This window comes from Paramisgurnus dabryanus, chromosome 16, assembly GCF_030506205.2.
Source record: "Paramisgurnus dabryanus chromosome 16, PD_genome_1.1, whole genome shotgun sequence".
Lineage (NCBI taxonomy): Eukaryota > Metazoa > Chordata > Actinopteri > Cypriniformes > Cobitidae > Paramisgurnus > Paramisgurnus dabryanus.
The window spans coordinates 19,547,129-19,569,458 of record NC_133352.1 but is presented as its reverse complement, the minus strand read 5'-3'; the positions used below and the strand labels follow the sequence as shown (position 1 = coordinate 19,569,458).

The 22,330-nt window shown below is 38.7% G+C and overlaps 1 protein-coding gene across 13 annotated transcripts in view; it reads left to right on the top strand.

Moving 5' to 3' along the window:
* map7d3 (MAP7 domain containing 3) overlaps positions 1–22,330 on the top strand; it is a 37,426-nt gene that overhangs the window by 3,615 nt on the left and 11,481 nt on the right. Inside the window, exons 2-11 of one of the 13 annotated variants that reach the window (XM_065271849.2) lie at positions 12,241–12,339; positions 12,936–13,016; positions 13,134–13,297; positions 13,964–14,072; positions 14,428–14,523; positions 15,234–15,335; positions 16,193–16,288; positions 16,594–16,689; positions 19,606–19,731; positions 21,572–21,687. In XM_065271849.2, coding sequence (XP_065127921.2) covers positions 12,241–12,339; positions 12,936–13,016; positions 13,134–13,297; positions 13,964–14,072; positions 14,428–14,523; positions 15,234–15,335; positions 16,193–16,288; positions 16,594–16,689; positions 19,606–19,731; positions 21,572–21,687 — 1,085 coding nt within the window. Of the gene's footprint in view, positions 1–12,240; positions 12,340–12,935; positions 13,017–13,133; positions 13,298–13,963; positions 14,073–14,427; positions 14,524–15,233; positions 15,336–16,192; positions 16,289–16,593; positions 16,690–19,605; positions 19,732–21,547; positions 21,688–22,330 lie in introns of all 13 variants that reach the window. The other 12 variants (XM_065271848.2, XM_065271850.2, XM_065271853.2 and 9 more) reach the window with 12 other exon arrangements.

Sequence of the window (22,330 nt, the reverse complement as noted above, 5' to 3'; positions counted from 1 at the left end):
ATGATTTTATGGTAAAATGACACTTTTTCGCGTAAATCCACGAGCATTTAAACCATAAACAAAGCACTTTCACTTTAATTGAGCGTGAGCAGCGCAGCAGAACCACGCAGAAACGATTGCAGCACTGTTGCTACAGAGCCGCCCAAGTATTTGCAGCTGGCTCCGACCTCCGTTTATATCCGTTTCGAGCCGCGAGCTCGCGCTGCTCATGCGGCGGGGTGCATGCTTGTTAACATGGGCGCTGAAAAAACCACGCGCCGCGCGGCCGCAGGCACTGCTCATCCTTGCTGTGTGAAACCGGCGTGGACTGAAGCCACTCGCGTTGCTACTACTGCGCCGCCTTTTTGGGTCTGACGAATCGACGCGCATATTTTGCGTCGACGAATTTTTTGCGTCGACGTCGTCGATTACGTCGACGCGTTGTCCCAGCCCTATTTAAAACTAATGGGCACACATGCCAACTATCGTCATGAAGGCTTGCTATCGGTCATCTGCACAACCCTAGTAGATGCACTGATATATCCGCCAATAATCTGTATAAAGATAATAGCAGTTTTTCACACTATCATATATCGACCGATAGTTTATGGCCGATATATCCTGTCAATCATAAGAGATCAGGAAAATGCAATTAATTTTAGCTCTGTTTCTAGAAAATGTAAAGAAATGAAACTTGTTTAATTTTCAATAATCATCATTATATAAATGAATATAATAAAGTTAATATAACTGCCAGTCTATTGGTATTGGCAGATATCAGTATTGATAATCGGTAGGAAAAATGTAATATCCATGCATCTCTAGGAATCAAATTTATTGGCACACTCCAGGAAGTAAACATGACCTACTGTCCACAATCATCATCATTTTGGCTCTTGATATAGCTCAGGATAACATTGCCCAGGTGTCCTCACTAATCCTGTACAAAAACTGCATAGTCAGTCTAACTACGCAAGGAGAGAGAGGGCAGAAGTAATGACAGCTGTGCCTTCTGGAGAGGCCTAAATAATTGGACAGTGCAGACACGTTCGTCCCCAGGCATCTGACCCAGAATACTTCCTGTTGTCTCAATAACAGGCTGCTACTTCAGCAAAGTGAGAAAGATGCAAACAGTGAACAGTAACAGGACCCCACTGAGGACCGACTCTCCCTGACTCCCGGCTCTTCTTAGATGTGCATAGTAGGCCATAGTGAGCGTAGTGTTGGTGTATGTATAACCACTCTTTGTGTTTTGTCGGACTGCGTGAATAAGGTTTTGTTAAATGCTTGATTTTGTCAGCTGACAGTTTGGGGAAGATATTGCAATAAATGATGCAACCTTATGTGTCTTTTTTATATCAAATTATATCTTCAGGCTGAACGAGAAACAATCAGTTGTTTACATATTTAAGATGATTGGCTTTTAATTGTGTCTGTAAAAGGGATGGATGACATTATTAAAGGTGATATGATAACTGTTAAGCAGTTTAAGTGCGTCATTTCATTTGGCACATTGCATTGTTTTAGGAAGCTCTGACCTAATGCATGTTTACAAGTATTACCACATTTCCTGAGATGCTGAAACTAGGACTGGGAGTAGGCATGGGCCGATTACCGGTTTCAAGGTATACCGAGGTTTAAAACAGTCAAGGTTTCAAAACCACTAAAATGTTCCGTGATACCGTCTCCAAGGTATGAGCTGTGTTTATACAAAATTCATTAAATCATGAAGTCATGTGATTGATTTGATGTTTACATTTAATATATATTATGAAAATATAATATATATGTTTTGAAAGCATATTATAATTTAAAGGCTTTATTGTACCTGGCATTTGAAAATAACACAATTTAGTGTTGCAATGGTAATACCGCAACACCGTGAAACCGTGGTATTTTTGCTAAAGGTTATCATACCGCCAGAATCTTATACCGGCCCATGCCTAACTGGGAGGCATATCAAGTTTTGGTAGTATATCGGTAATGTTTTCAAGCCAGACAATACCATCTTTATCAATATGACCTGATATGACCCTCCTTTTTTGCAACAGAAGTTGTACCAGAAAAGTTCACTGAGGTCAGATGTAAGCTTTCTAACCAGCTCGCATGTTGTGCAGCTGTAAATTTTCAAACAGCCTGCCTTTGAATTTTATTTTCATCATGTGCTGCTTAAATGAAGGTTTTTGTGACATCTAACATGAGGCTTTGACTTGCATGTAAACAATTATTTCACTTGTAGAAAATATTGAGGTATTTATTAGAGCTGGGACGATTAATTGTGCGATTATGCTTGTCAATTAATTACGATGATATGCCACTACATCCAAAATAGGGCTGCTGAAATGTGAATCACGATTTTTTTCACGAGACCAACATCCATAGCCAAACGCCACCAGTAAAAGAGATCGCCTCGAACTGAAAGCACGCCTCCTATTTTGGCATTCACGCTAATAGTGTTGTAAATAATGTTCAGTTTCTTGCAAAAACTGATTGATTTGCTTCACAAGACGTCAATATTTCACACGGAGTTATGGGGATAACTTTTGTATTGGATATATATGCTTTAGCTCTCGAAGTGGCGGATCGGTTGACTTGCATGACGGAGCACTGGGGTTTCTGCAAAATATCTTCTTTATTGTTCTACTGATGAAAAAACATATTATATGGTGTAAGTGTTAGTAAATAAACTTGATTTTGAAAGTATGCTACCGTTTTATTACAGTTTGTTGAACTTCGTTCATTTATTTTTGTTGTTTTTTTCAAATGGCGTACCCTTTACGTTGTAATTAATGTGCTGCTAATTTCTGATACGGGAGTGTTTGTTTATTAGAAAAATGTTAGGCTGCCTTATTAAAAGTATTGCTCTTGTGTTTTGTTTCACTAATGCTGTTCTCGCCAGACGCGTGACAGGCACGCCGCTTCCGGCTTGCGCTGTTCTGTAGGTTATCAAAAGTTTATTAATTCTAAACTTGACACATGTCCATATTGCACAAAAAAAGGCACTACACTCCCTTGGGTCCGCATCAACACATCCGCAGTATAATAAAACTGTAGACAGACAGACAAACAGACACACACACACACAGATTCCTGCCTTTATTAAAAAGAAAAATATGTTCAGCCCCTCCTTCCGAAGCTTCGAATATTTGATTTCATTTTTACTAGAGCTTCAAAGCTCAAAAAATGGTATTCGGAACAGCTCTAGTATGTAATAGGGCTGTGTATCGCCAACAATTCCCCGATACGATACGTATCTCGATACAAGGGTCCCGATACGATGCGCGTCACGATACAAGACTATTTTGATTTACATTTTTGTTCAGAATTTAGTCAAATTATTATTATTATTTGTTTATTGTACATTGAATAAGCAGTGTTGTAACAGTTGTGTTTTTGCCATTCATTTATTAGCTATTAGAAATATTTAAAATCCCAGAGTTAGTACTTAACTTTGGTTTTTTAAAGCAGTTTTACAAAGATGGCGCCTTACTCTTGTCTCTCATTATTCTACATCTATGAATATATCTATAAACATGCAGTCAGACTTAATACTATTTAATAGAAATCAGATTATTAATGTGACAGTTATAGTTGGAAGTAGCTCTGTATCTCTTCTCTAGACATACACTTTTCACATGCAAATCTTTGTCGTGTTTCTTCTCAAATGCGTCAGTACTGTTTTATAAGAGCATGGCTAATAAAGCCCTTTGCAGTAGTATAGGCTAAGATATCTGTGCTTTCATACTGAACTCAGTGACTTTAATGCGCGCGCGCGCGAGAGAGAGAGAGCGCGCGCACGAGTACGCGGCTCACTATGCAGACATGTGCGCCAGCGAGACAGACACGCAAAGTGAAAGTATACCCCGCCACCTTCCAATCTATTTACTTTGCGGGACACATGCGTCCTTTCTATATGGATCGCGGATCAACAGCAATTCGTCACATTACTTTCAAAAGTACATCCGAATCGATACGGAAGGTGCTGTATCGATGCGCGCATCGTCAGGCGTCCATGACGATGTATCGTCATATCGATATTTTGAACACAGCACTAGTATGTATACTGTTAAAAGATGGCTGTGTCTCATATCACCTTGTTATTTGTACATGGTGTGACTATACAAATCACAACACATAACAGTGTTTCCTCTAGGATTTTTTTCAGCTGTGGCGGCAGGGGGCGCCCATGATGATTATAAATGTAAAAAAAAAAAATTAATGTAGAATATAGGCTACAGTAAACTAACATGTATTTTTTTTATAATTTTCACGCTGTCATTTACTTTTCCTTATATTTATAGCATATTGCTTTTCTATGTTTGATCTAAACTGTATTTTCTTAAAAAAACGTTACACAGCTACGTACGTAGTTCGGATATTTCATTGTAGTTTTAATGTAGTGTGCATTGCAAGTTCGTCCTCGTGTTTAGCGTACAGAGCTGTTACAAAGTCATGCAGTCCTGTTTGATAATCCACACCGCTGTGATTGACAGAACAACCGACCAGTTATCCGACATCAGCAGCAATTTTATTTCACACCCGTACCATTTGACATAAAGACTGTGACCCCGAGCCGGTCACACCGCAAATCGCGCAGTTAAATATAAACCTTTACCGGTCTTCAGACAGATCTTAAACACAAATAAGCACGGGACATTTAAAAACGAGTCGAATTTTGGTCTTGGATGTTAGACCCGCATTTTACTCTTGTCTATTGAGTCCCGACCTGCATCTACAACACAAATGACACGCGAATAGCCTATTACACCCGTTAGATCAAATATTATGCGGTTTACCCGCGGGTACCCCGACCCTGCTGTTTTGTCTGAAAACAGATAAAACAGTCTCACCGTCTGCCTCAAGTTTCTATTACCAACGTTCTTCTCTTCCACGGGAATAATGTAAGTTTCCTTACAAACAGATTCGACTATTAATGTCTTGCAGTCGCATATAAGTAGTATTCAGTATTTAGCCTTTTGTTTTTAGTCAAATATCTTATCATTTAATGTGAAACTTTGTGAGTGTCGATCTAAAGCACAGACGATTGACTGACAGCTGAGCGGTCAGAAGCGCGCTGCGCTTATAGCCTATACTGAATAACTAATGGCCAGATAAGTTGATAATATGAGTACAGTGATTCCAAATGAATGTCCAAAAAACTCGTAATATGTTAAATCAAAAGTTTAATAATGTCTTTTCTCGCAGCCCTGCGCTGTGTTGGTGTAGATATGCGCCGGTGAACATCATATGCGTGATGACCTTGCAGCTTAAATTACCCTAAATTTATAGTCATAAAGATAAAAGTAAAACAACATTCGAAACTTCAAATGATGTATTTTTATTTGTGTAAACTCACAATAAGGAGAAAACCTTGTGCTTATTTATAATCATTAAAAACATGACGTGCTTTCTGCTGGTTTGGTTTTAGAGCGCGTCACAAAAAAAGAACAGAAACTCAAATATTTTTTTATTCGTTTTGTCAATTTAATAATTATTTAAGTGCAACATATTTCGTATAGGCTTATTTATTTTATTATTATTTCTCAAAACAGAAACGTAGCTTAATAATCCTCTGTTGATTTAAATCTATTTGTGCATGAAACTAAACCCATGGAGGAAATTATGATATTTTAGGAGATTTATTTATAAATGAGTGAACAACGCAAATCCAGAAAGGAATTTATTTCTAGACAGCCAGTCTCGCAGAGCGGACATTTCGGTAGCTTTTTTGCGAGCTGCCGCTGTGGGTTTTGTCTAGAAGGGATACAGCAAATGCCGAAAAGTTAAGGATTAGATTTGAAGGTAGGATTATTAGGATGAAAACAGCGGTTCTGGCTAAATTAGATACAAATACATCCTACAATCGTGTGAAATTTTGTGTTTAGAGTTGGGTTTGGTAAAAGGATTAGGATAAAACAGTGCTCATCCAACAAGATTTCGTTTGCTGTATCCCTTCTACCCACAACCGCAGGCGTGGCGGGGATGTTTTAGGAGTGGCGGGCCGCCACGGTTGAATGTATATAGCGGAAACACTGCATAAATAGGAAAATGTTCGCGTTATTTTGTCACTTATTGGGAGCAGTATGTTAACTGGAGCCATTCACTTCCAGTCTTTGTGCTAAGCTAGGGGGGGCTGTGTCAGACAGAGTTACAGCATGCACGGAGATGAGAAAGGTATGTATGGACTTATCTAACTCTGGGGGATACGGTGAATAAAATACATTTCCAAATTGTGGCCGTGTTCCTTTAATTGTCCCGGACGTATGGCCTGCGATATGTATTTGTTATGGCCCATGTTGTCAGTGAACTACGGCTTTGTGTAGTAAATGCTGCTCCATCTGAATAGTATGTGATGCCGATTTACCACTAATCAAGTTGAAAGAAAAAAAAAGCGAGGTGGTGTTTGCTGAGTCTAAATATTGATATTTTTTAACAACACCAATATGCAATTGAATCGCTGTCATTTAGAATGAAGATTGCATTTATTTATGAATCAAGATTGTGATTCTTTTTTTTTTTTGATTATTTGCGCAGCCCTAATCCAAAAGCCAGAGGGCGCTTTCATGAAGAAACTCAATATGCGCCACAGAAGAAGTACAATTTACACATGCAGCTACAGGACATGCCTATGAGCATATTTATATCGCTGTTTTTCAAATCTTTTTTTATGGTTTTTTCATGATAATAAACCGTATTTATAATAATTATGTTTCACGAGTGTTTCCTTTTCAAATGCATGTTACGACTTAAACATAGTCATTTTATATTGATAAGGACTTGATGCAAATCAAAGAGCCATAATACATAACATACATAACAAAGCTGTACATAACATTAATGGCCCTAGTATTTATCATATAACGCCACTGATTCCAAAATTACAGAGATATGAGTTTTAGTCAGTATTCTCCAACCCTAGCAGAAACATACAACAATATTTCTTTTTACATTTATTTGCATGGAACTTTATACAATACTTACTTGCTGCATCCAAAATCTCCTACTTCCATACTGTATAGTGGGTGAAAATTAGCGAGGTGAGTAGTATGTCTGAATTCATTTGTGTAAATGCAAAAGAAAAACAGTTGTTCCTTGTGCTTAAATTGCACTTGTTTAACATCCTCCAAGGTAACTGCTAACTTGTTGTTATGATATTGATAATGTATGTCACATGATCTTTGAGCACGGGCGGATGTAGTACGTCCGAAATTCATTCACCACCTATATTCAATCAGTGTTTCCCACAAACTTAAAGTTTATTTGTGGTAGCACATCCGCCAGGGGGATAGGTGAAAAATGGGTTACTAATATGTGTTCAGCCTATGATACCAGGTATTGTCTTATTTCCCCTGATAGTCAGTCCAAGTCTTGCTGCTGTGTATAGTCGATTTACATGCTACCTACCATGTATGTGCTTGTCTTTTTCATTGAAACATTAGTTTTTATTGGCCAATGAATGCATATCATGAAGACTAATTATGAGTTGCTTTTATTGTCTTTATATCATGAATGTATTTGCCTTGGTGGCAAGGTCTTGGTCTAGATAATGTCCCCATTGTGTGTGTCCATTGTGGGCCCAGTGTTCATTTGCATGGCGTGTGTCACAGAGCCCATGGTGTGAGGTTCATGAGTATGACTCAGATGATGTTTGCATATTCAGTGGGTATAATGGACTATGGCCTGAGCGCTCTTCAGATAGATCTCTGTCCTCCTCATTGGTCAGCCCGAGCCTTTTAGAAGAGACGAGAAGAGAAGCTAAATTTGTTATAGAGCTTGCCTAAAGTGTAAACACATAGCCTATTGTAATGATTTGTCTGGTGCAGGTGTGTACTGGGATGGTGCTTTCACTTCAATAGGAATTACCCAGCCCACTCTTCGACTGCTATTTTGGACCTGTCATTTGTTGAAGTAGAAAAACTCAAGCTATATAGGGTGTGCAAAACTAAATGCATTTAAAGGGGACATTTCATAAGACTTTTTTTAAGATGTAAAACAAATCTTTGGTTTCCCCAGAGTAACTATGAGAAGTTTTAGCTCAAAATACTCCACTGATGATTTATTATAGCATGTTGAAGCTGCCACTTTGTAGATGTGAGCAAAAATGTGCCGTTTTGGGGTGTGTCCTTTTTTTATGTATTTTTTTATGTCCCGGAGGAGAGAGGGGTATGGGATCGGCAAATTACCACGAGCCGGGAATCGAACTCGAACGCCATGATGGTGGTTTGTTAAAATTAAAGCTCAATTGTGCTGTCAATTATTTTCTCTCTCTCTACTACATGGCAGTGCTGTGGTTGGATAGTGCAGATAAATGGTGCGGTATTATTATAATAAGATCCTCTTTTGACATCACAAGGGGAGCCAAATTTTAATGAGCTATTTTTCACATTGCTTTGTTTACCAAAACAAAGTTACTGGATGTTCTTTATCACATTTTCTAGATTGATAGAAGCACTGGGGACCCACTTAAACATGAAAAAGGCAGATATTTATGATATGTTCCCATAAAAAAATACATCCCTGTATAAATGGGTATTTAGTGTCATGGTCCTACACTGATCAGAGTGGATGAATTTAGGGAAATAATAAGGGATGTGCACGACTATTCGAATGTTCGATCTGCAATAATTATTTGAATAAATGCTATTCAAATGTTTGTTTGTTTTTAATGCCCCACCGCTTCCTGTTGTATAGCCTACTTTATTTTTTTTTAAACAGAGCTGAACGAAACAAAGCGGTGAACATTTATATGCTGTGCTCTGTGGAAAATGAACCGGATAACTGCCAATGGCTGTTTAACGGCAAACAGTAAAGCAGTAGCTCAGTCTTTGTGAAGTGTTGTTTAATTAAGCTCGTACCTTTGCACAGTCAACAATGAAGTATTAAAGCGGCATGTTATTTGTAAAATAATGTTAAATTTCGATAGTCTTGTTCGATCCGTCTGTTGTTCTTAGCGAATAACCATAGAGCGGAGTGCGTTCTCCGCAGCCAGAATTGTTGTAGAATGAAGAACAGGCTTTCATCTGAGCAGGTAGGCTAAATTTGGTTGTCTTTCTTCACAAATGCATGAAACAGAAGTTACATTATAACTTATTGTGGTCATGATGACTGCTATTATAGTCTCTTGAAAATGTAGCAGATTTAAGGCGGCATTGATTTAAGTGCCCTGAATGTGGTGCAGTAATCATGAGCCAGTGGTGAAGGTTATGTCCTGCTATCTGATGATTGTGCTGTCTGATCTTAACCTAGCTTGAGTATCACTCAGCAACGATTGCTATGCGACTTTCACATGGAAACCACAGGAGAGAAGTGATTGAATGGTCTAAGACAGGCTCTTGCGTTTTTAAGAAAGTGTTTGAAACATGTTATGTAATCTTTATTTCATGCGTTTTTTTCTTGCGTTGCCTCTTACCAAGAGTGTTATATGGAAAGTGGGCAGTTGTATATACAAACCTTACATAAACTTTTTATATAGTTTTCTGTTAAGATATATAGATGTACTGAAACCACTTTTTCCATTACCAATCCGATTTCAATACCTTAAGTAAATCAGCCAGCCGATATCAATTAGAGATGCTCCGATCAGCATTTTTGTGGCCGATTACCGATCACCAAGATCATGATTTGCCGATCAGTGCCGATCACAGAATGGCAGTGGAATGGGAATCTTTTATCTATGATCTAGCAGAGTTTGCACAATTTGTAGAAATGAAACTAACTATAAATTAGGTAAATTATTGTTTTGATAGAGAATCAAATAAATAAGCACTACAAATATTTCTTATTGCAAAGTGAAATGTAATATGCCTTTTAAAAAGGTTTATGTCTGTTAAAATAAGTAATTAAAATAAAACACTTCACAGTCTTTACTTTATGAATTAAATATACACGCATTCGTATGAAGTACAACAGTTTTTCACTGATGAGCAGAGAGTAATTTTATTGAGAGATGAATTAGGATACTGTAGCTTTAAGACGTGGGAGAGATCGTTCTCTTCACGTGCACTGATGACCGGCTGCTGTGTATGCGTGCGGCGGGTGTCCGCAAACAAGAGCAGCTGTGAGGAAAATGGAAGTTTAAACCTTCAAAACTTTAAAACGAATGCAAGTAATAAACTTTAGGCACGAGGATGCAATTGTCCGCGATAGATATGTGTTGTATACGCTGTTTGATAGGGATGTGAAGACGCATCGCGCTGAGGACCGGAGCACGTCCTCATAGAAAATATTCATATCTCTGTAAAGGCAGAGAGAGAAATCCAAATCTGCACGTCACACATGAGCAACGGGTTACAAAATGCTTGCACTGTGTAAAATGGTCTCTAATTGCAGCCGCATCAGGAACGCTATGATGACAAAAGTAAACGGAAAGATCAGCTCATGAGATCGGCAAATTTAGCGAGTGCCGATCGCGTCATTTAATGCCGTTATCGGCCGATTACGATAGGCGCATCCCTAATATCAATCTGATACTAGTAGTGTTTTTATACACTCACACACACATACACATGTTTGCGCACTTGTACTTGTACAAATCAAGAGAATGTAAGCGTAGTTTACTTGCAGTTTAAAATTACAAGGTAAAAGTAACATTTTAAAGTCACAGGGATCCTGCTCCACAATTATGGAAGTTCATAAATGTTAAAACACAGCGAAGAGATATTTTAAGTTATCAGAAGAAAGTGCATTCCATTCCATTTTCGATCAAATGTTCAAAATCCAATTATTGTGTGTGCGAATGAAGTGTTTCATTCAGTAAACTAATCAAGTGCCAAAGGGTCCAGAAGCATATACTACAACATTCAGTTACTTAAATATTTTACATATGCAGAAAGTAGCCAGATGTATTAAGAAGTAATACATTGGAATACGGTGTAAAAAAAATTGCTGGTGCTATTAAAATAATTTGTTCTGGTCCTGCGAATCTTAAATGTCATATGGAAATTACAAGAATCCATCCCTAGGAACATAAGCTTGGTATTACTTCTAAGTTTGGGTTGGACAAAAAAGGATGAATAAAAACATTTAGGTTTTTGGCTAGCAACACAAGCCTGTCAACACTTTCGTGCTCTAGGGATTAACACAAAGTAGTGGATAAACCAAAGCTATTCAGTTGACTTCAATCTTTGTAAAAAAGGAATCTTGATAGAGCTTTCTATATTTTACTTTCTACATTTACTTTAATACAGTTTGCATATGAATGTATAATAAAGCAAGCTACTTGGCAGTTGTAGTGTTTGCGATACACATACAACTGTATTTCAATTGCCGGTTAAATTTCTAACACTTAATTTCTGATCTTGGCATTCATTGGAACAGAGCTTTTTTTCTGTTTCATAGCTTCTGGCCAATCAGCCAATAAAAAACATTTCCATTAATGCTTTATTTATTCAGTCTTTTTACAGTTTAAATACGGTTTTTTGTAGCTTATCCAGTGCTGACAAGATATGATTTTTAAGCTCTGTCAGCTGTTGAGCTCTTTATGTTAGTGATGTAAGTTTCCACCAACAGATAACCTCCACGGTTTTATTGCTGTCAGATATCCGGTGGATCTTTTTTCCTTCATAATTTTGTGCTGTGTTTGAGTTTTATGGGCATTTACACTAAAGTACAAGCAAGGGCATGGGCTTGCAATCCTACAGTGTACCACAGGATTACGAGGAGAAATTGTTAATTTTTCCCAATGGGCATCAGTGGGTATAAGCTAAAGCTACAGCTAGAGAGGTTTGTTTTCTCAGCCAAATATAGTGTTTGGCACAGTGTTGCCCTCTTATCAGCTAAAGATCTCTCAGCAGGATTTTGGTTTTCAGACATCACATGCTTCCTCAGCAAACAGCCTCTCTGATCCTCCTACATAGACACTTTGTGGAAGGAAAATCTTATACAAAGGCACATAAACTTGTTGATCACTTTTTCTCCATATCCTTCCTTTCTCCTTCCGCTACTCTCCTAAAGGATTCAGGACTGATAAAGAGCATTCAAGTTTTTTTTTTTTAATGGTAGGAGTACAACAGGATTATTATTTTGTTGCTCCTTCTCAATAATATGTCTATAATGAAATCTTGATGTGCACAGGCAATGGGTCAGCAATGCGCTGAACATACTAACATTGTGCCGGAGTTAAATCCAAAGGATTTTACAAAATCAAGCAATCCTGCATTGGGGCGTCTTTGAAATGAAACTATGCTTTATACTGGTTTTGTGCATTTTATTGTCATTGTAGTAGTTATAATTGATCCTTGTGCATTTTTGTGGCATTTCCAGCTGCGGCTGCACAGGCGCAGGCAGAGGAGCGGCGCAGCCAGGCAGGAAACAGCCCAACCCCTACAGCTCCAGACAACACGAAGAGCCAGGCCAGACCAGGTAACATATAGTCTTTCTTACCTTCTCTATTTTTTATTTTGGCAATACACATTAAAACAAAATGAAAGTGTTAGTCTATTTGGTGACGCACACCAAATAATATTTAAACTAAAAAGTTGAAAACTGAGGAAAGCCTGACTGCCAACACATTACATAGCTTAGCACATTTTGTTTAAAAGCTTTATTACTGATTTGAAAGGTTTAATAGCATGAAAATCTCATTCCTGTTTATCCTTCATTTTCTTAGATCCAAATGTAATTCTTTATCAACTCCTGTATTGTCAATTGACAAAGACATTTCTGCAGTCTTACCATTGTTTGGTTATGCGGATAGTGTATTGTCACATGACCACCTCAGGCAGTAAGGCACTTCCTTTACTGTGTCCTCACAAACATGACTCATTGTTACTATATCAGGTGTGCTGGGATCATAGCAAAATCTGTAACCTGAGCCTCATGCAATACCATGCAAGAGGATTATCAGTGTATCAGATGCTAGCGCAATCGGCCAAGAGCCTTTTTGAATCCCAGGAAGTGTTCAGATTTCACCTGATATGCTAGTGGTGTGACGCAATACTGTTTGTTTTTGTTGTCAGTCATTGATGGTGCAGCCTTGAAAATAGACGACAAACTCAGAGTGGCTAAAGAGAGAAGAGAAGAGCAGGACAAGAAACAAGGTGAAAAAGACTAAACAACAACCCACACCGTTGTATTATTATACAATAACGCATATTGTGGAAATGACCCCAAATAAATGTGCACTTGCTTACATGCACCCTATGTGACCTGTTTAGCTGCCCAAAAGTCCCAGCTTCTCGAGCGAGAGCGCAAGGCCCGGCTGCAGGTGGAGCGACAGATGGAGGAGAAACTGAAGAAGCTGGAGGAGCAGCGAAGAAAGGAGGAACAGAGGAGATCTGCTGTGGAGGAGAAGAGGAAACAGAAATTAGAGGAAGAAAAGGTAACGCTGTGATCTACCGCAGATGAATGTACATGAACCTCCCACTGCATTATTTAGATGTCAAAGAGCCTTTTCCTAAAGGACTGTATGATCCCATACACAATGAGTATAATAGTTTAAAGGCATGCTAAACAATTCAGTTGTCACATGTTTTGTGTTTATCCTAGACAGATCTTGTCTGGAAATGTTTTTTAAACATGAGAAGCATTGAGTTTATCAAAAAAGCTTACAATTGACAAAAGCTATATATATATAGCTGCTTTTCTGACTACATAAGCAGCTGTCTTTTAAGATAAAATAAAATCATTAAACTTAAAATGTTTGCATTTTAATAAAGGATTATTATAGAAAGTTTTTCTGAATGATTTTATTCTTTAACACTCTGTCCTGACTGTAAAGAGGAGCATGATGGTGCATGTAAATCACGTCAAAAGCATAAATAACACTGTTTTTTATGGGAAACAAGTGTAAAATGATTCAGGGATTTTTTTTCTTTAGTAAGACACAGCAGGTGTCGTGTGACCTGTTCAGTTTCTCCATGGAATCATGGACTGAGTTTTTTTTGTGTTTACACCCACACCTTCACCACGCTCCACTGCCATACAGCTCAGACATGATGTAAAATGCTTTATTTGTCTAACAAAGCGTTTGTGTGGTTGTTTGTAGGAGCACTATGTGGCAGTGATGAGACGTACCCTGGAACGTAGCCAGCGAGTAGAGCAGAGACAGAAGAGATGGTCCTGGGGTGGACTCTCAGATTCTGACAACAAAAACGGTATGGCTGCTTGTCCTAAAAGTACCTGTCCTGTCATCTGTATTGAAACGTTATGATTGGCCCTGAAGGTGTCAGGGTGCTCTGACATCATCCGTTCTAATACTGGTAATCTTTATTCTTCGTTCACACATAGCGCTTACCAGTAAATAACTGGTAATCTTACAACCTCTCTTACTGGTAAATTGGCAGCACTGATTTACCAGAAAGGTTCTGTTCAATGCAATTTACCAGTAAGGACTGTATGTGTGAAAGGGACTTTTGTTTTTCCTTCCTTTCCTACAATCTCTCTCTCATTGTATGGAGAGATGCAGAGTCAGTTTCAGATAGCGACCTGTTTTCCCTGCCCCTCCCACAGGACAGGCTGACAGTGGCTCCGCCTCTTCCCCGGTTGCTATAGTAATCTCCCCTGCCTCTCCAGTCTCCAAGCCGCCCAGGAGTCAGACGTCACAAGGTTTATACCGTTTGCCTGCCCACAGCGTGACTTGGCACAAACTGTCCACTTTTATATTCACCCATATGAGCACTAATCTGACTGGTGCTGTGACACAAACCTTCTGGGGCTTTACTGGCTGTTTCTTATCGACTTTCTCAGTCTTTGATAATGTAACAATTTTCCCAGCTTGCACTTAAAGTTTCCACAGGGCACAAGTATTGTAACACACACTGTTCTTTCCGAAGTGCTTACCGTGGTATGCATGTTGATTTGACTGATGGCTGACTTTCACTAGTCAATGTATTTGTTCACTTACTGTACATTTAAATGTAATGGATCTTTTTCAGTGTTTACTAACTGTGTAAAGTCTGGCTTTCTTGAATGGACTCACTACTGTTGTCTGCTGGTTAGAATAGTCAGTTATACAATGCTGATGAAATGTCATTTTTATAAATAACATTTTATAAGTTAACATTTGTTATGTATTGTTTATATTGCTGTAATCAAAGGGTTGGATGTTGGCCAGAGTTGTTCTTCATTGCAATTATATTATTTTGCTTCATAATTAATAAAAAATGTACTTCCATTTAATATTAAGCTGTTACCCTATCCTATAATATAGACAAACCAGCCTATGAATTAACCACTGCTTAGCACCAAACCCTGTCTACTCCAAATAACACTAATTCCACCCCCTGTCCCTGTGTGTGTGTTGCCCTTCCTTATAGACAAGCGCTCTTCCTCCACTATGAACCTGAAACAGACTGACTCAGTCATCAACAAGCGTCTCTCCTCATCCTCTGCCACCCTCCTTAACTCTCCCGATAAAAGTAAGTGTCCATCTTTGCCCTCTCCCGCCTTTCCTTTATCCACAATTTGTGACATCAATTAAAAGTACGGTATAGCAGACACTTACAAGGTCAGCGATTACCTCGGACACATCCACAAACTGTATTGTTGTAACTCTTTCCCTGCCATTGACGCGTTATCACGTCAATTAAGAGAAAACGCTTTCCTGCTAAAGACGAGTTTTTACGGCAATCCATATTTCCGCTATTGTGCACTAGGTGGCACTCTTACCCACCTTATAAAATTATATAGCATTTATGGATCCAAAGTACTCTGTGTATGTTTAGATCATCATTCTGACAAAAATGCAATTATCTCAGCTTTTTGTTTAAAATTTGGTATTTTTTAAGAAACCTGTCCATGTTTGAGAGGTGATAAAAAGCATAGGGTCTGTTCTTATTTAATGTTTGTATATTCAAAGAAGAACATTTTCAGAAAATTTATCTTTTGTGAAAATCATAAAAATAATACTGACACTGGCTTGCAAGTTTAAAAAAAAAAAATTGCTGGTGGGGAAAGAGTTAATGACATCCATGTCAATAATGTTCATTCCTAATGTTATTCAAATGCAAATTCAGCATTGTGTTGATTTGAATCGGCCGTCAGTGTGCAGATTATTGCACGTGTGCTGTTTTTCCCCACAGTTTCCTTTCCTGCTAACAGGAGCAGTCGGCCATGACTTGTTTCACACCGAACGCTGTTTGTGTTGGAGTAACATTCATTTCCTTCCCTGCAGTACACTGTGCTTATTTTACTTTTTGAGAGATTTTGAATCACTTTTGGGCTCGAGTAAAACTCATGTTCTGATTCAGGTGTTGAGCTCTCTTTTGTCCCTTAGGTTCAAAGCGGAGAAGTTCATCTTTAAACCGGTTGCCTAGCAATGCCCCTCAGGCCCCTAAAGAAGCGCATAAGCAGCCTCAGGTGGAAAAGACAGGTGCCCAACTCCCAACCCTTCTCAATTGCTATTCCTCTTTGATACATTCACTGAGCATCCACGTATAATATAGATTATATCATCAGTCCTTTATGCAAATATAAATTAAACAGAGAGCTTACGGAGGCTTTTCTCATTTCTGTTATAATTAAACAAACACCTAGCATAAGTACACCAAAAATCACAATTATAATGCAGAGACTACCACACCACTGAAACATAACAAATGGCACTACATAGATGCGGCCCTACTTCCAGTTTTTTATAATTTTCTTATAACGCTGCCCTGTCCACTTTGTCTGTAGGCCCAATCCTGAAGAAGCGAAGCTCCTCCCTCTCTCGAGTAGGGGCTAAAACACAGCCCACCACCAAAGCAGAGAAAACCACAGCCAACGAATCAGGTGCATATGTCCTAACTGGGACATTTCTCTCGTCTGCCGTGTTTACTAATAAGCGCAAAATGCGCACGCTTCACCGGCCCACCCTGCTCATGTTTGTTTCGTTACTAGCCAAACTCTACCAGCAGAGCATGATGTTGTGTTAATAAGAGGGGTGGGGCATGGGGGTCAACAGGATTGGTCTGTGTATAACCTGTGTTTTTCAATGTGCAGAGTCTTTCTTCCTATGTTTGTGTCTGCCTTGACATTTTACTCACACTGCATCAAATTCACACATTCAGAAATTTAACAGTCTGCCGAGATGCTGATTTAAAAAGGACAACCACTCCTTTCTGTCCATCTGTTGATGCCTACCGCTGCTTGAGCTTCTGATTCAGCTTTCCTTGTTGACTCTTCGTTCTGTTACAGAGATAACTCTCACCGACCTGCTCTCCAGAAATGAGCTCTTTATCTTAATACAATGTGTTTTTGTTTCTGTTCAACACAAGTGTTGTTTACGCTGCCAAAAGGAGCTTGGCAGCCTGGTACCATGACAATTTTCTGTCTGTGTGTGTGTTTGTTGTGACTCTTGTATTACAGACTCGAAGTGTTGCCTGGTTTAACAGTGACCTGAACTTAGCTCTTCCTTGTTTCTTGTATTCCTAACATCCATATGTATGCAGGACATCTTTAGATAGACACTATCATTTTCTTTCGGTTACACTGCTAAGTGCAGTTCTCCCTCACCAGTAATGACTCTTAATAACAGCCTTAACCCAGTTCACAAGTCAGGAAATGTGTAGTGCATCCATACAGTACCTAAGGGGAAAAGAAGATAAACAGATCATTCAGAAGAGACATTAAATATTTACTTCCTTGTTTTTCTGTTTTCCCATGTGTGTTTGTAAATGGGTTACAAACATCACAACAATAGCTTTTACCTGTCATTTTAAACTTTGTCATCTGCTGCCACAGTTTTGCAGTATGCCAACGGTATCAATCTTGGCTCAGTTTGACACAAAAAAATGCATTGTGTAAAACTGTAGTAGGCACCAGGCACTGTAGTCAAATGCTTTATGCAATCTGTTATATTTGCCATAATTTATTTGATATGAATGGTAATTTTAAAAACATTTGACTTTTGTCTGGTGGAAATTCTCAAAAAAAGCCATTAGGTGGTTTCCTGGACAGGGCTTAATCTAATCCCAGACTAAAATGCATGTTTGAGCATTCTTAAAGGGATAGTTCACCCAAAAATAAAAAATAAATGTCATTAATGACTACACCCTCATGTCGTTCCAAACTCGTTAGACCACCGTTCATCTTCGGAACACAGTTTAATTCAATTCAATTTTATTTATATAGCGCTTTTCACAATTGGTAATTGTTTCAAAGCAGCTTTACATTAATAGAAGCAGTGATAAGCACAGAAAATCGACAGATAGCATAACATAATACAGATAGCATAATCAGCTAAATTTGCTGCGACAAGAATCAACATTATAAGCAAGCGTATTACTAATATATATATATATATATATATATATATATATATATATATATATATATATATATATATATATATATATATATATGTAAACGGATAAGGAGATTAAGCGGGTTCTGCTGGTGGTCGTTGGTCAGGCATCAGCTGAGTATCACGTTGAAGGACGGCCAGTAGATCTGAGGTGTGCCGACCTTCAAATTTACCGGAACTGGGTCTGTTTGTCTCATTGTCCTCGGGGTCGAGGACAAGACAGGGAGAGAGAAACAAAATCCTATTAGTGTAGGGACCGTTCAAATGTAATGCATGCGTGATGTGGTTTAATTCAGCTTGGTTCCAGACAGGCTAACTATTGCGGCATAAGTATGTTACCCACAGTTGAGGATTTAGCAAATTTGGGGCCCAAGGCGAAGATATCTATGGTATCTATGGGTCCCCATCTGATCTTTAAAAGAAAATGAAACAAGATGTTTTATATTTAGTCCGAGAGCTTGTTTGACCCTTCATTAAAAACTAAGTACGGTATACTGTCCATGTCCAGAAAGGTATTTAAAAACATCATCAAAGTGATCCATGTGACATCAGTGGGTCAGTTAGAATGCGTTAAAGCATTGAAAATACCTTTTGGTCCATAAATATAAAAAATTACGACTTTATTCAGCATTGTCTTCTCTTCCGCGTCTGTTGTGAAGCGCATGGGTGAGACCAAAGTCACGTGACTGCAGTGACGGGGATGACGTACAAACGGCTGACGTGTTATCTGGTGCGCCCCAGCTGTTTTTTTTGTTACCTTTCTGGATGTACATGGATATTCAATGAAGGATCAGCAAGCTCTCGGACTAAATATAAAACATCTTAAACTGTGTTCCGGAGATGAGCGGAGGTCTTACGAGTTTGGAACGACATAAGGGTGAGTCATTAATGACATTATTTTCATTTTTGGGTGAACTATCCCTTTAATAAAAAAAACACCTTGTACTAACATATCCGAACATAAATCAGTGCCATTGTTTTGTCTCAAGATGCACACCAGTAAGCTTTGTTTGTAAAAACTACTTAAATGTCCTAATATAACTAAGGTCTAGCTCTGGATAATTATACCTGTCCATAAAACCACCCCTTTATGTTACTCCTTTAGTCTTAGCTCTATGTCTCCCTGTTATATTCAGCCCTATGGTCCCGTTCCCAATCACCTCCTCCCTATCTCACAATTTTTTTTTGTCTCTCCAGCATTAAGAGTCTCACCCTGATTACATCAGCTGTCCACTGTTTACGTTTGACGCACAATCACTTTTCTCTTCTGTTTTTTTGTCGATTCTTGCATTTTAAATCACATTGGTGTCATTCCCCTCCTCCTCCTTTGTTTTTTGATTTCTCAACCTCTCCATCTCTTTTCCTTTTTGTCTGCTCTGTTTCTGTATGGGCACCGTCTGTAGCTCGCCGTTCATTGGCCACCCCCATGGACAGCGGCGTCCTCAGTCGCCTGCTCACACCCACCCAGGCCTCACTAGCTAGAAGCAAGAGTGCTGCGGCCTTGTCCGCCGATGGAACCGACGCCCAAGGTAACCTTAGAAATATAAGTGGGCCACGCTCTTGCCGAAACCCTCAACGTGTGTGTAGATATGGGACGCTCTGAAGGGGTGCGTGGTTGGCGTTTGGTATCGTGATGTCGCATATACTTGCATCAAGTTGTACTCACACGGTTAAGAGCAGTCTTTTCTAGAGATGCATTGTTATTACTAAAAAATTAGGATGCAAAAAAATGCTATATATATTAAAAAATTTAAAGGTATGGGCCAAAAACAAAAACTCTTTTATCATTTACTCACCCTTATGTCATTTCTGTGAAACACGAAAGCTAGTTTGATGTTGACTTCGGTTATATTCATGCAAAACCATTTCTCAAAATATCTTCTTTTTTGTTCCACAGAAGAATTTCACACAGGTTTTAAACAACATGAGGGTGAATTACTGATGACAGATTTTGTTTTTGCATAAATCATACCTTTAAAGCCACAATATGTAAGATTTTTACCACTAGAGGTCGCTATTACACAATATGTACACCTGAACATTTGATCATATTATTTGATGCCATCAATTTTTATTTCGGTGCATCACTAGTCTTTTCTGTACTCTTCTTTTCTTATGCACACATAAACATTTGCAAGGTGTTTCACTGCTTTGCTGAGGGATCTTTTGTAATCTGATTACCAGATCGTGTTTGTGCATGAGGGAATGCATCTGCGTCTTGCTGTTTTCAGTCCTCCGCTTTCACACAAAATAGCACATAGGTCTCTACAGACCAAACCACCAGCATATAAATCACTTTATATCAAGTCCCAGTTCTTTGATAACCAGTAATACTATAAGTTTCTGGCTTTCTGTTGTTTGGAAGGGTTTAATGATCACGCAGTTGCTTACTATTGTAGATTATCAGCATTAATTAATCTGAAGGCATCTGGGCCTTTACAATTGAGAGTGGGATGAATCAGCATCTTATGGATCAATTACATTAATAGGTTTTCCATGATGATAACAGTCAGGGTTAATTATAATGGTGTAAGGATTAGCACAGAAATCCCACTGTCATAGCTGACCTATTCCTAAGGACAGCCCTCCATGCTGACCTCAGTTCACCTCCACCAACACACATTATACAGTACATCTCTTTTTTCAATGTCTATTACCATCATGTGCTGTAAATTGGCACAGTAATCATTCGCTTTTTAATGGCTTTGGTTCTAGAAGTATTTTCTCATTCATTTTTAATGACATTTAAAAAAATCAATGTTCTAAGCAATGGGAAAAATCAGTACTGAAATGAAACACAACAACAACTTATTTGTCAATCGAGAAAATAAATGGGATTTTAACTTCTGGAACCTGATTGTTGTGCTCTGTTCTATCAGTGATTTTGCTTTTGTTGATGCTGGATATGCTTTTATAACCATGTCTATCATTAACATGTTATGATTAATGTGCTCTGTGAATGGAAATGTAAGCATGAGTGAATGATTGAATGATATTGACATAAAATCCAGGATAAGGTTCTTGCTTGGTGTTGGCGAATGTTTGCTACGGTAAAGTTGTTGTTGGTGACCAGTGTGTTGTCTGACCCCTGCAATGTCTCTCTTTCTCTGTCTCACACCGACCCACCCATCAAACTCAGTCTTCCAGAGGCAATCAGTGCTTATCAACAAGATACCCCAATTCAGACCAATCTAACATGCAACAATCTTTTTTGTGCTTTTATCATCCCCATTCCCTTCTTCTCTGTTTCTTTCTATCTTTTGCTTTGCTCACCCACTCAACTGCTTGTGATCTCCCTTCCCCGCTGTCCCCTTGCTGCGCACCACTGACTGTGTCCTTTACCAGAGTCTCACCTGTGTCCTCGTTCAGCGTCTGCCAGCCCCCTGCAACCCCCGACTCACGGACCCTTGCGCAGCCGAAGCAGTGACCGGAAGAAAGGCCCATCTACATCTGCGTCTTCGGATGCTATCGGCGGTATGACAGAGGTGTGTAGTTTTATGTTGACTTTCAGTTTGAAATTGAGTGAGTTTTGTTTTTTACACCTTCTGGACTGATCCTACCACCAGAGCAATACCTAACCAGCTATAGTCTTTGTAATTTACTGTTTTCTACATAATCATACAGCATAATGTAAATACCACCCTGTGAAAATATAACTTTGATATCTTTAATATTGACTGAGTAAGGCCATGGCAAAGATTGAAATAAACGTAAAATCTATGATTGATATCAAACTTTGATGCTCCAAATTTATTTAAATTGTAAGACTTTAGCCTGGATTTCACAGACAGGGTCACCTTTATATTTGAAGTACACCTAAGTTCAAAATCTTGTGATAATTGAACTTAGGTTAAGAATGGGAACTTCCATTGCGTGTATATATGTTGAATGAAGTGCATAGTTCATAATAGGGGTGTCACGATTCTCCGAATCCTTGATTCGGTTACATTTTCGATTCTAAGGTCACGATTCGATTCTCAGTTTTTACTTCTTTTTTTTAAGCACTAAAAAATGCTATGACATTTTTAGACTAGACTTTTATAAAGTATAATATCTGACCTTGAACCCGGAGATGCCCTGCCATGTTAGTCGTGCTGCCAGTGGAAAAATATGGCACACGCACATACC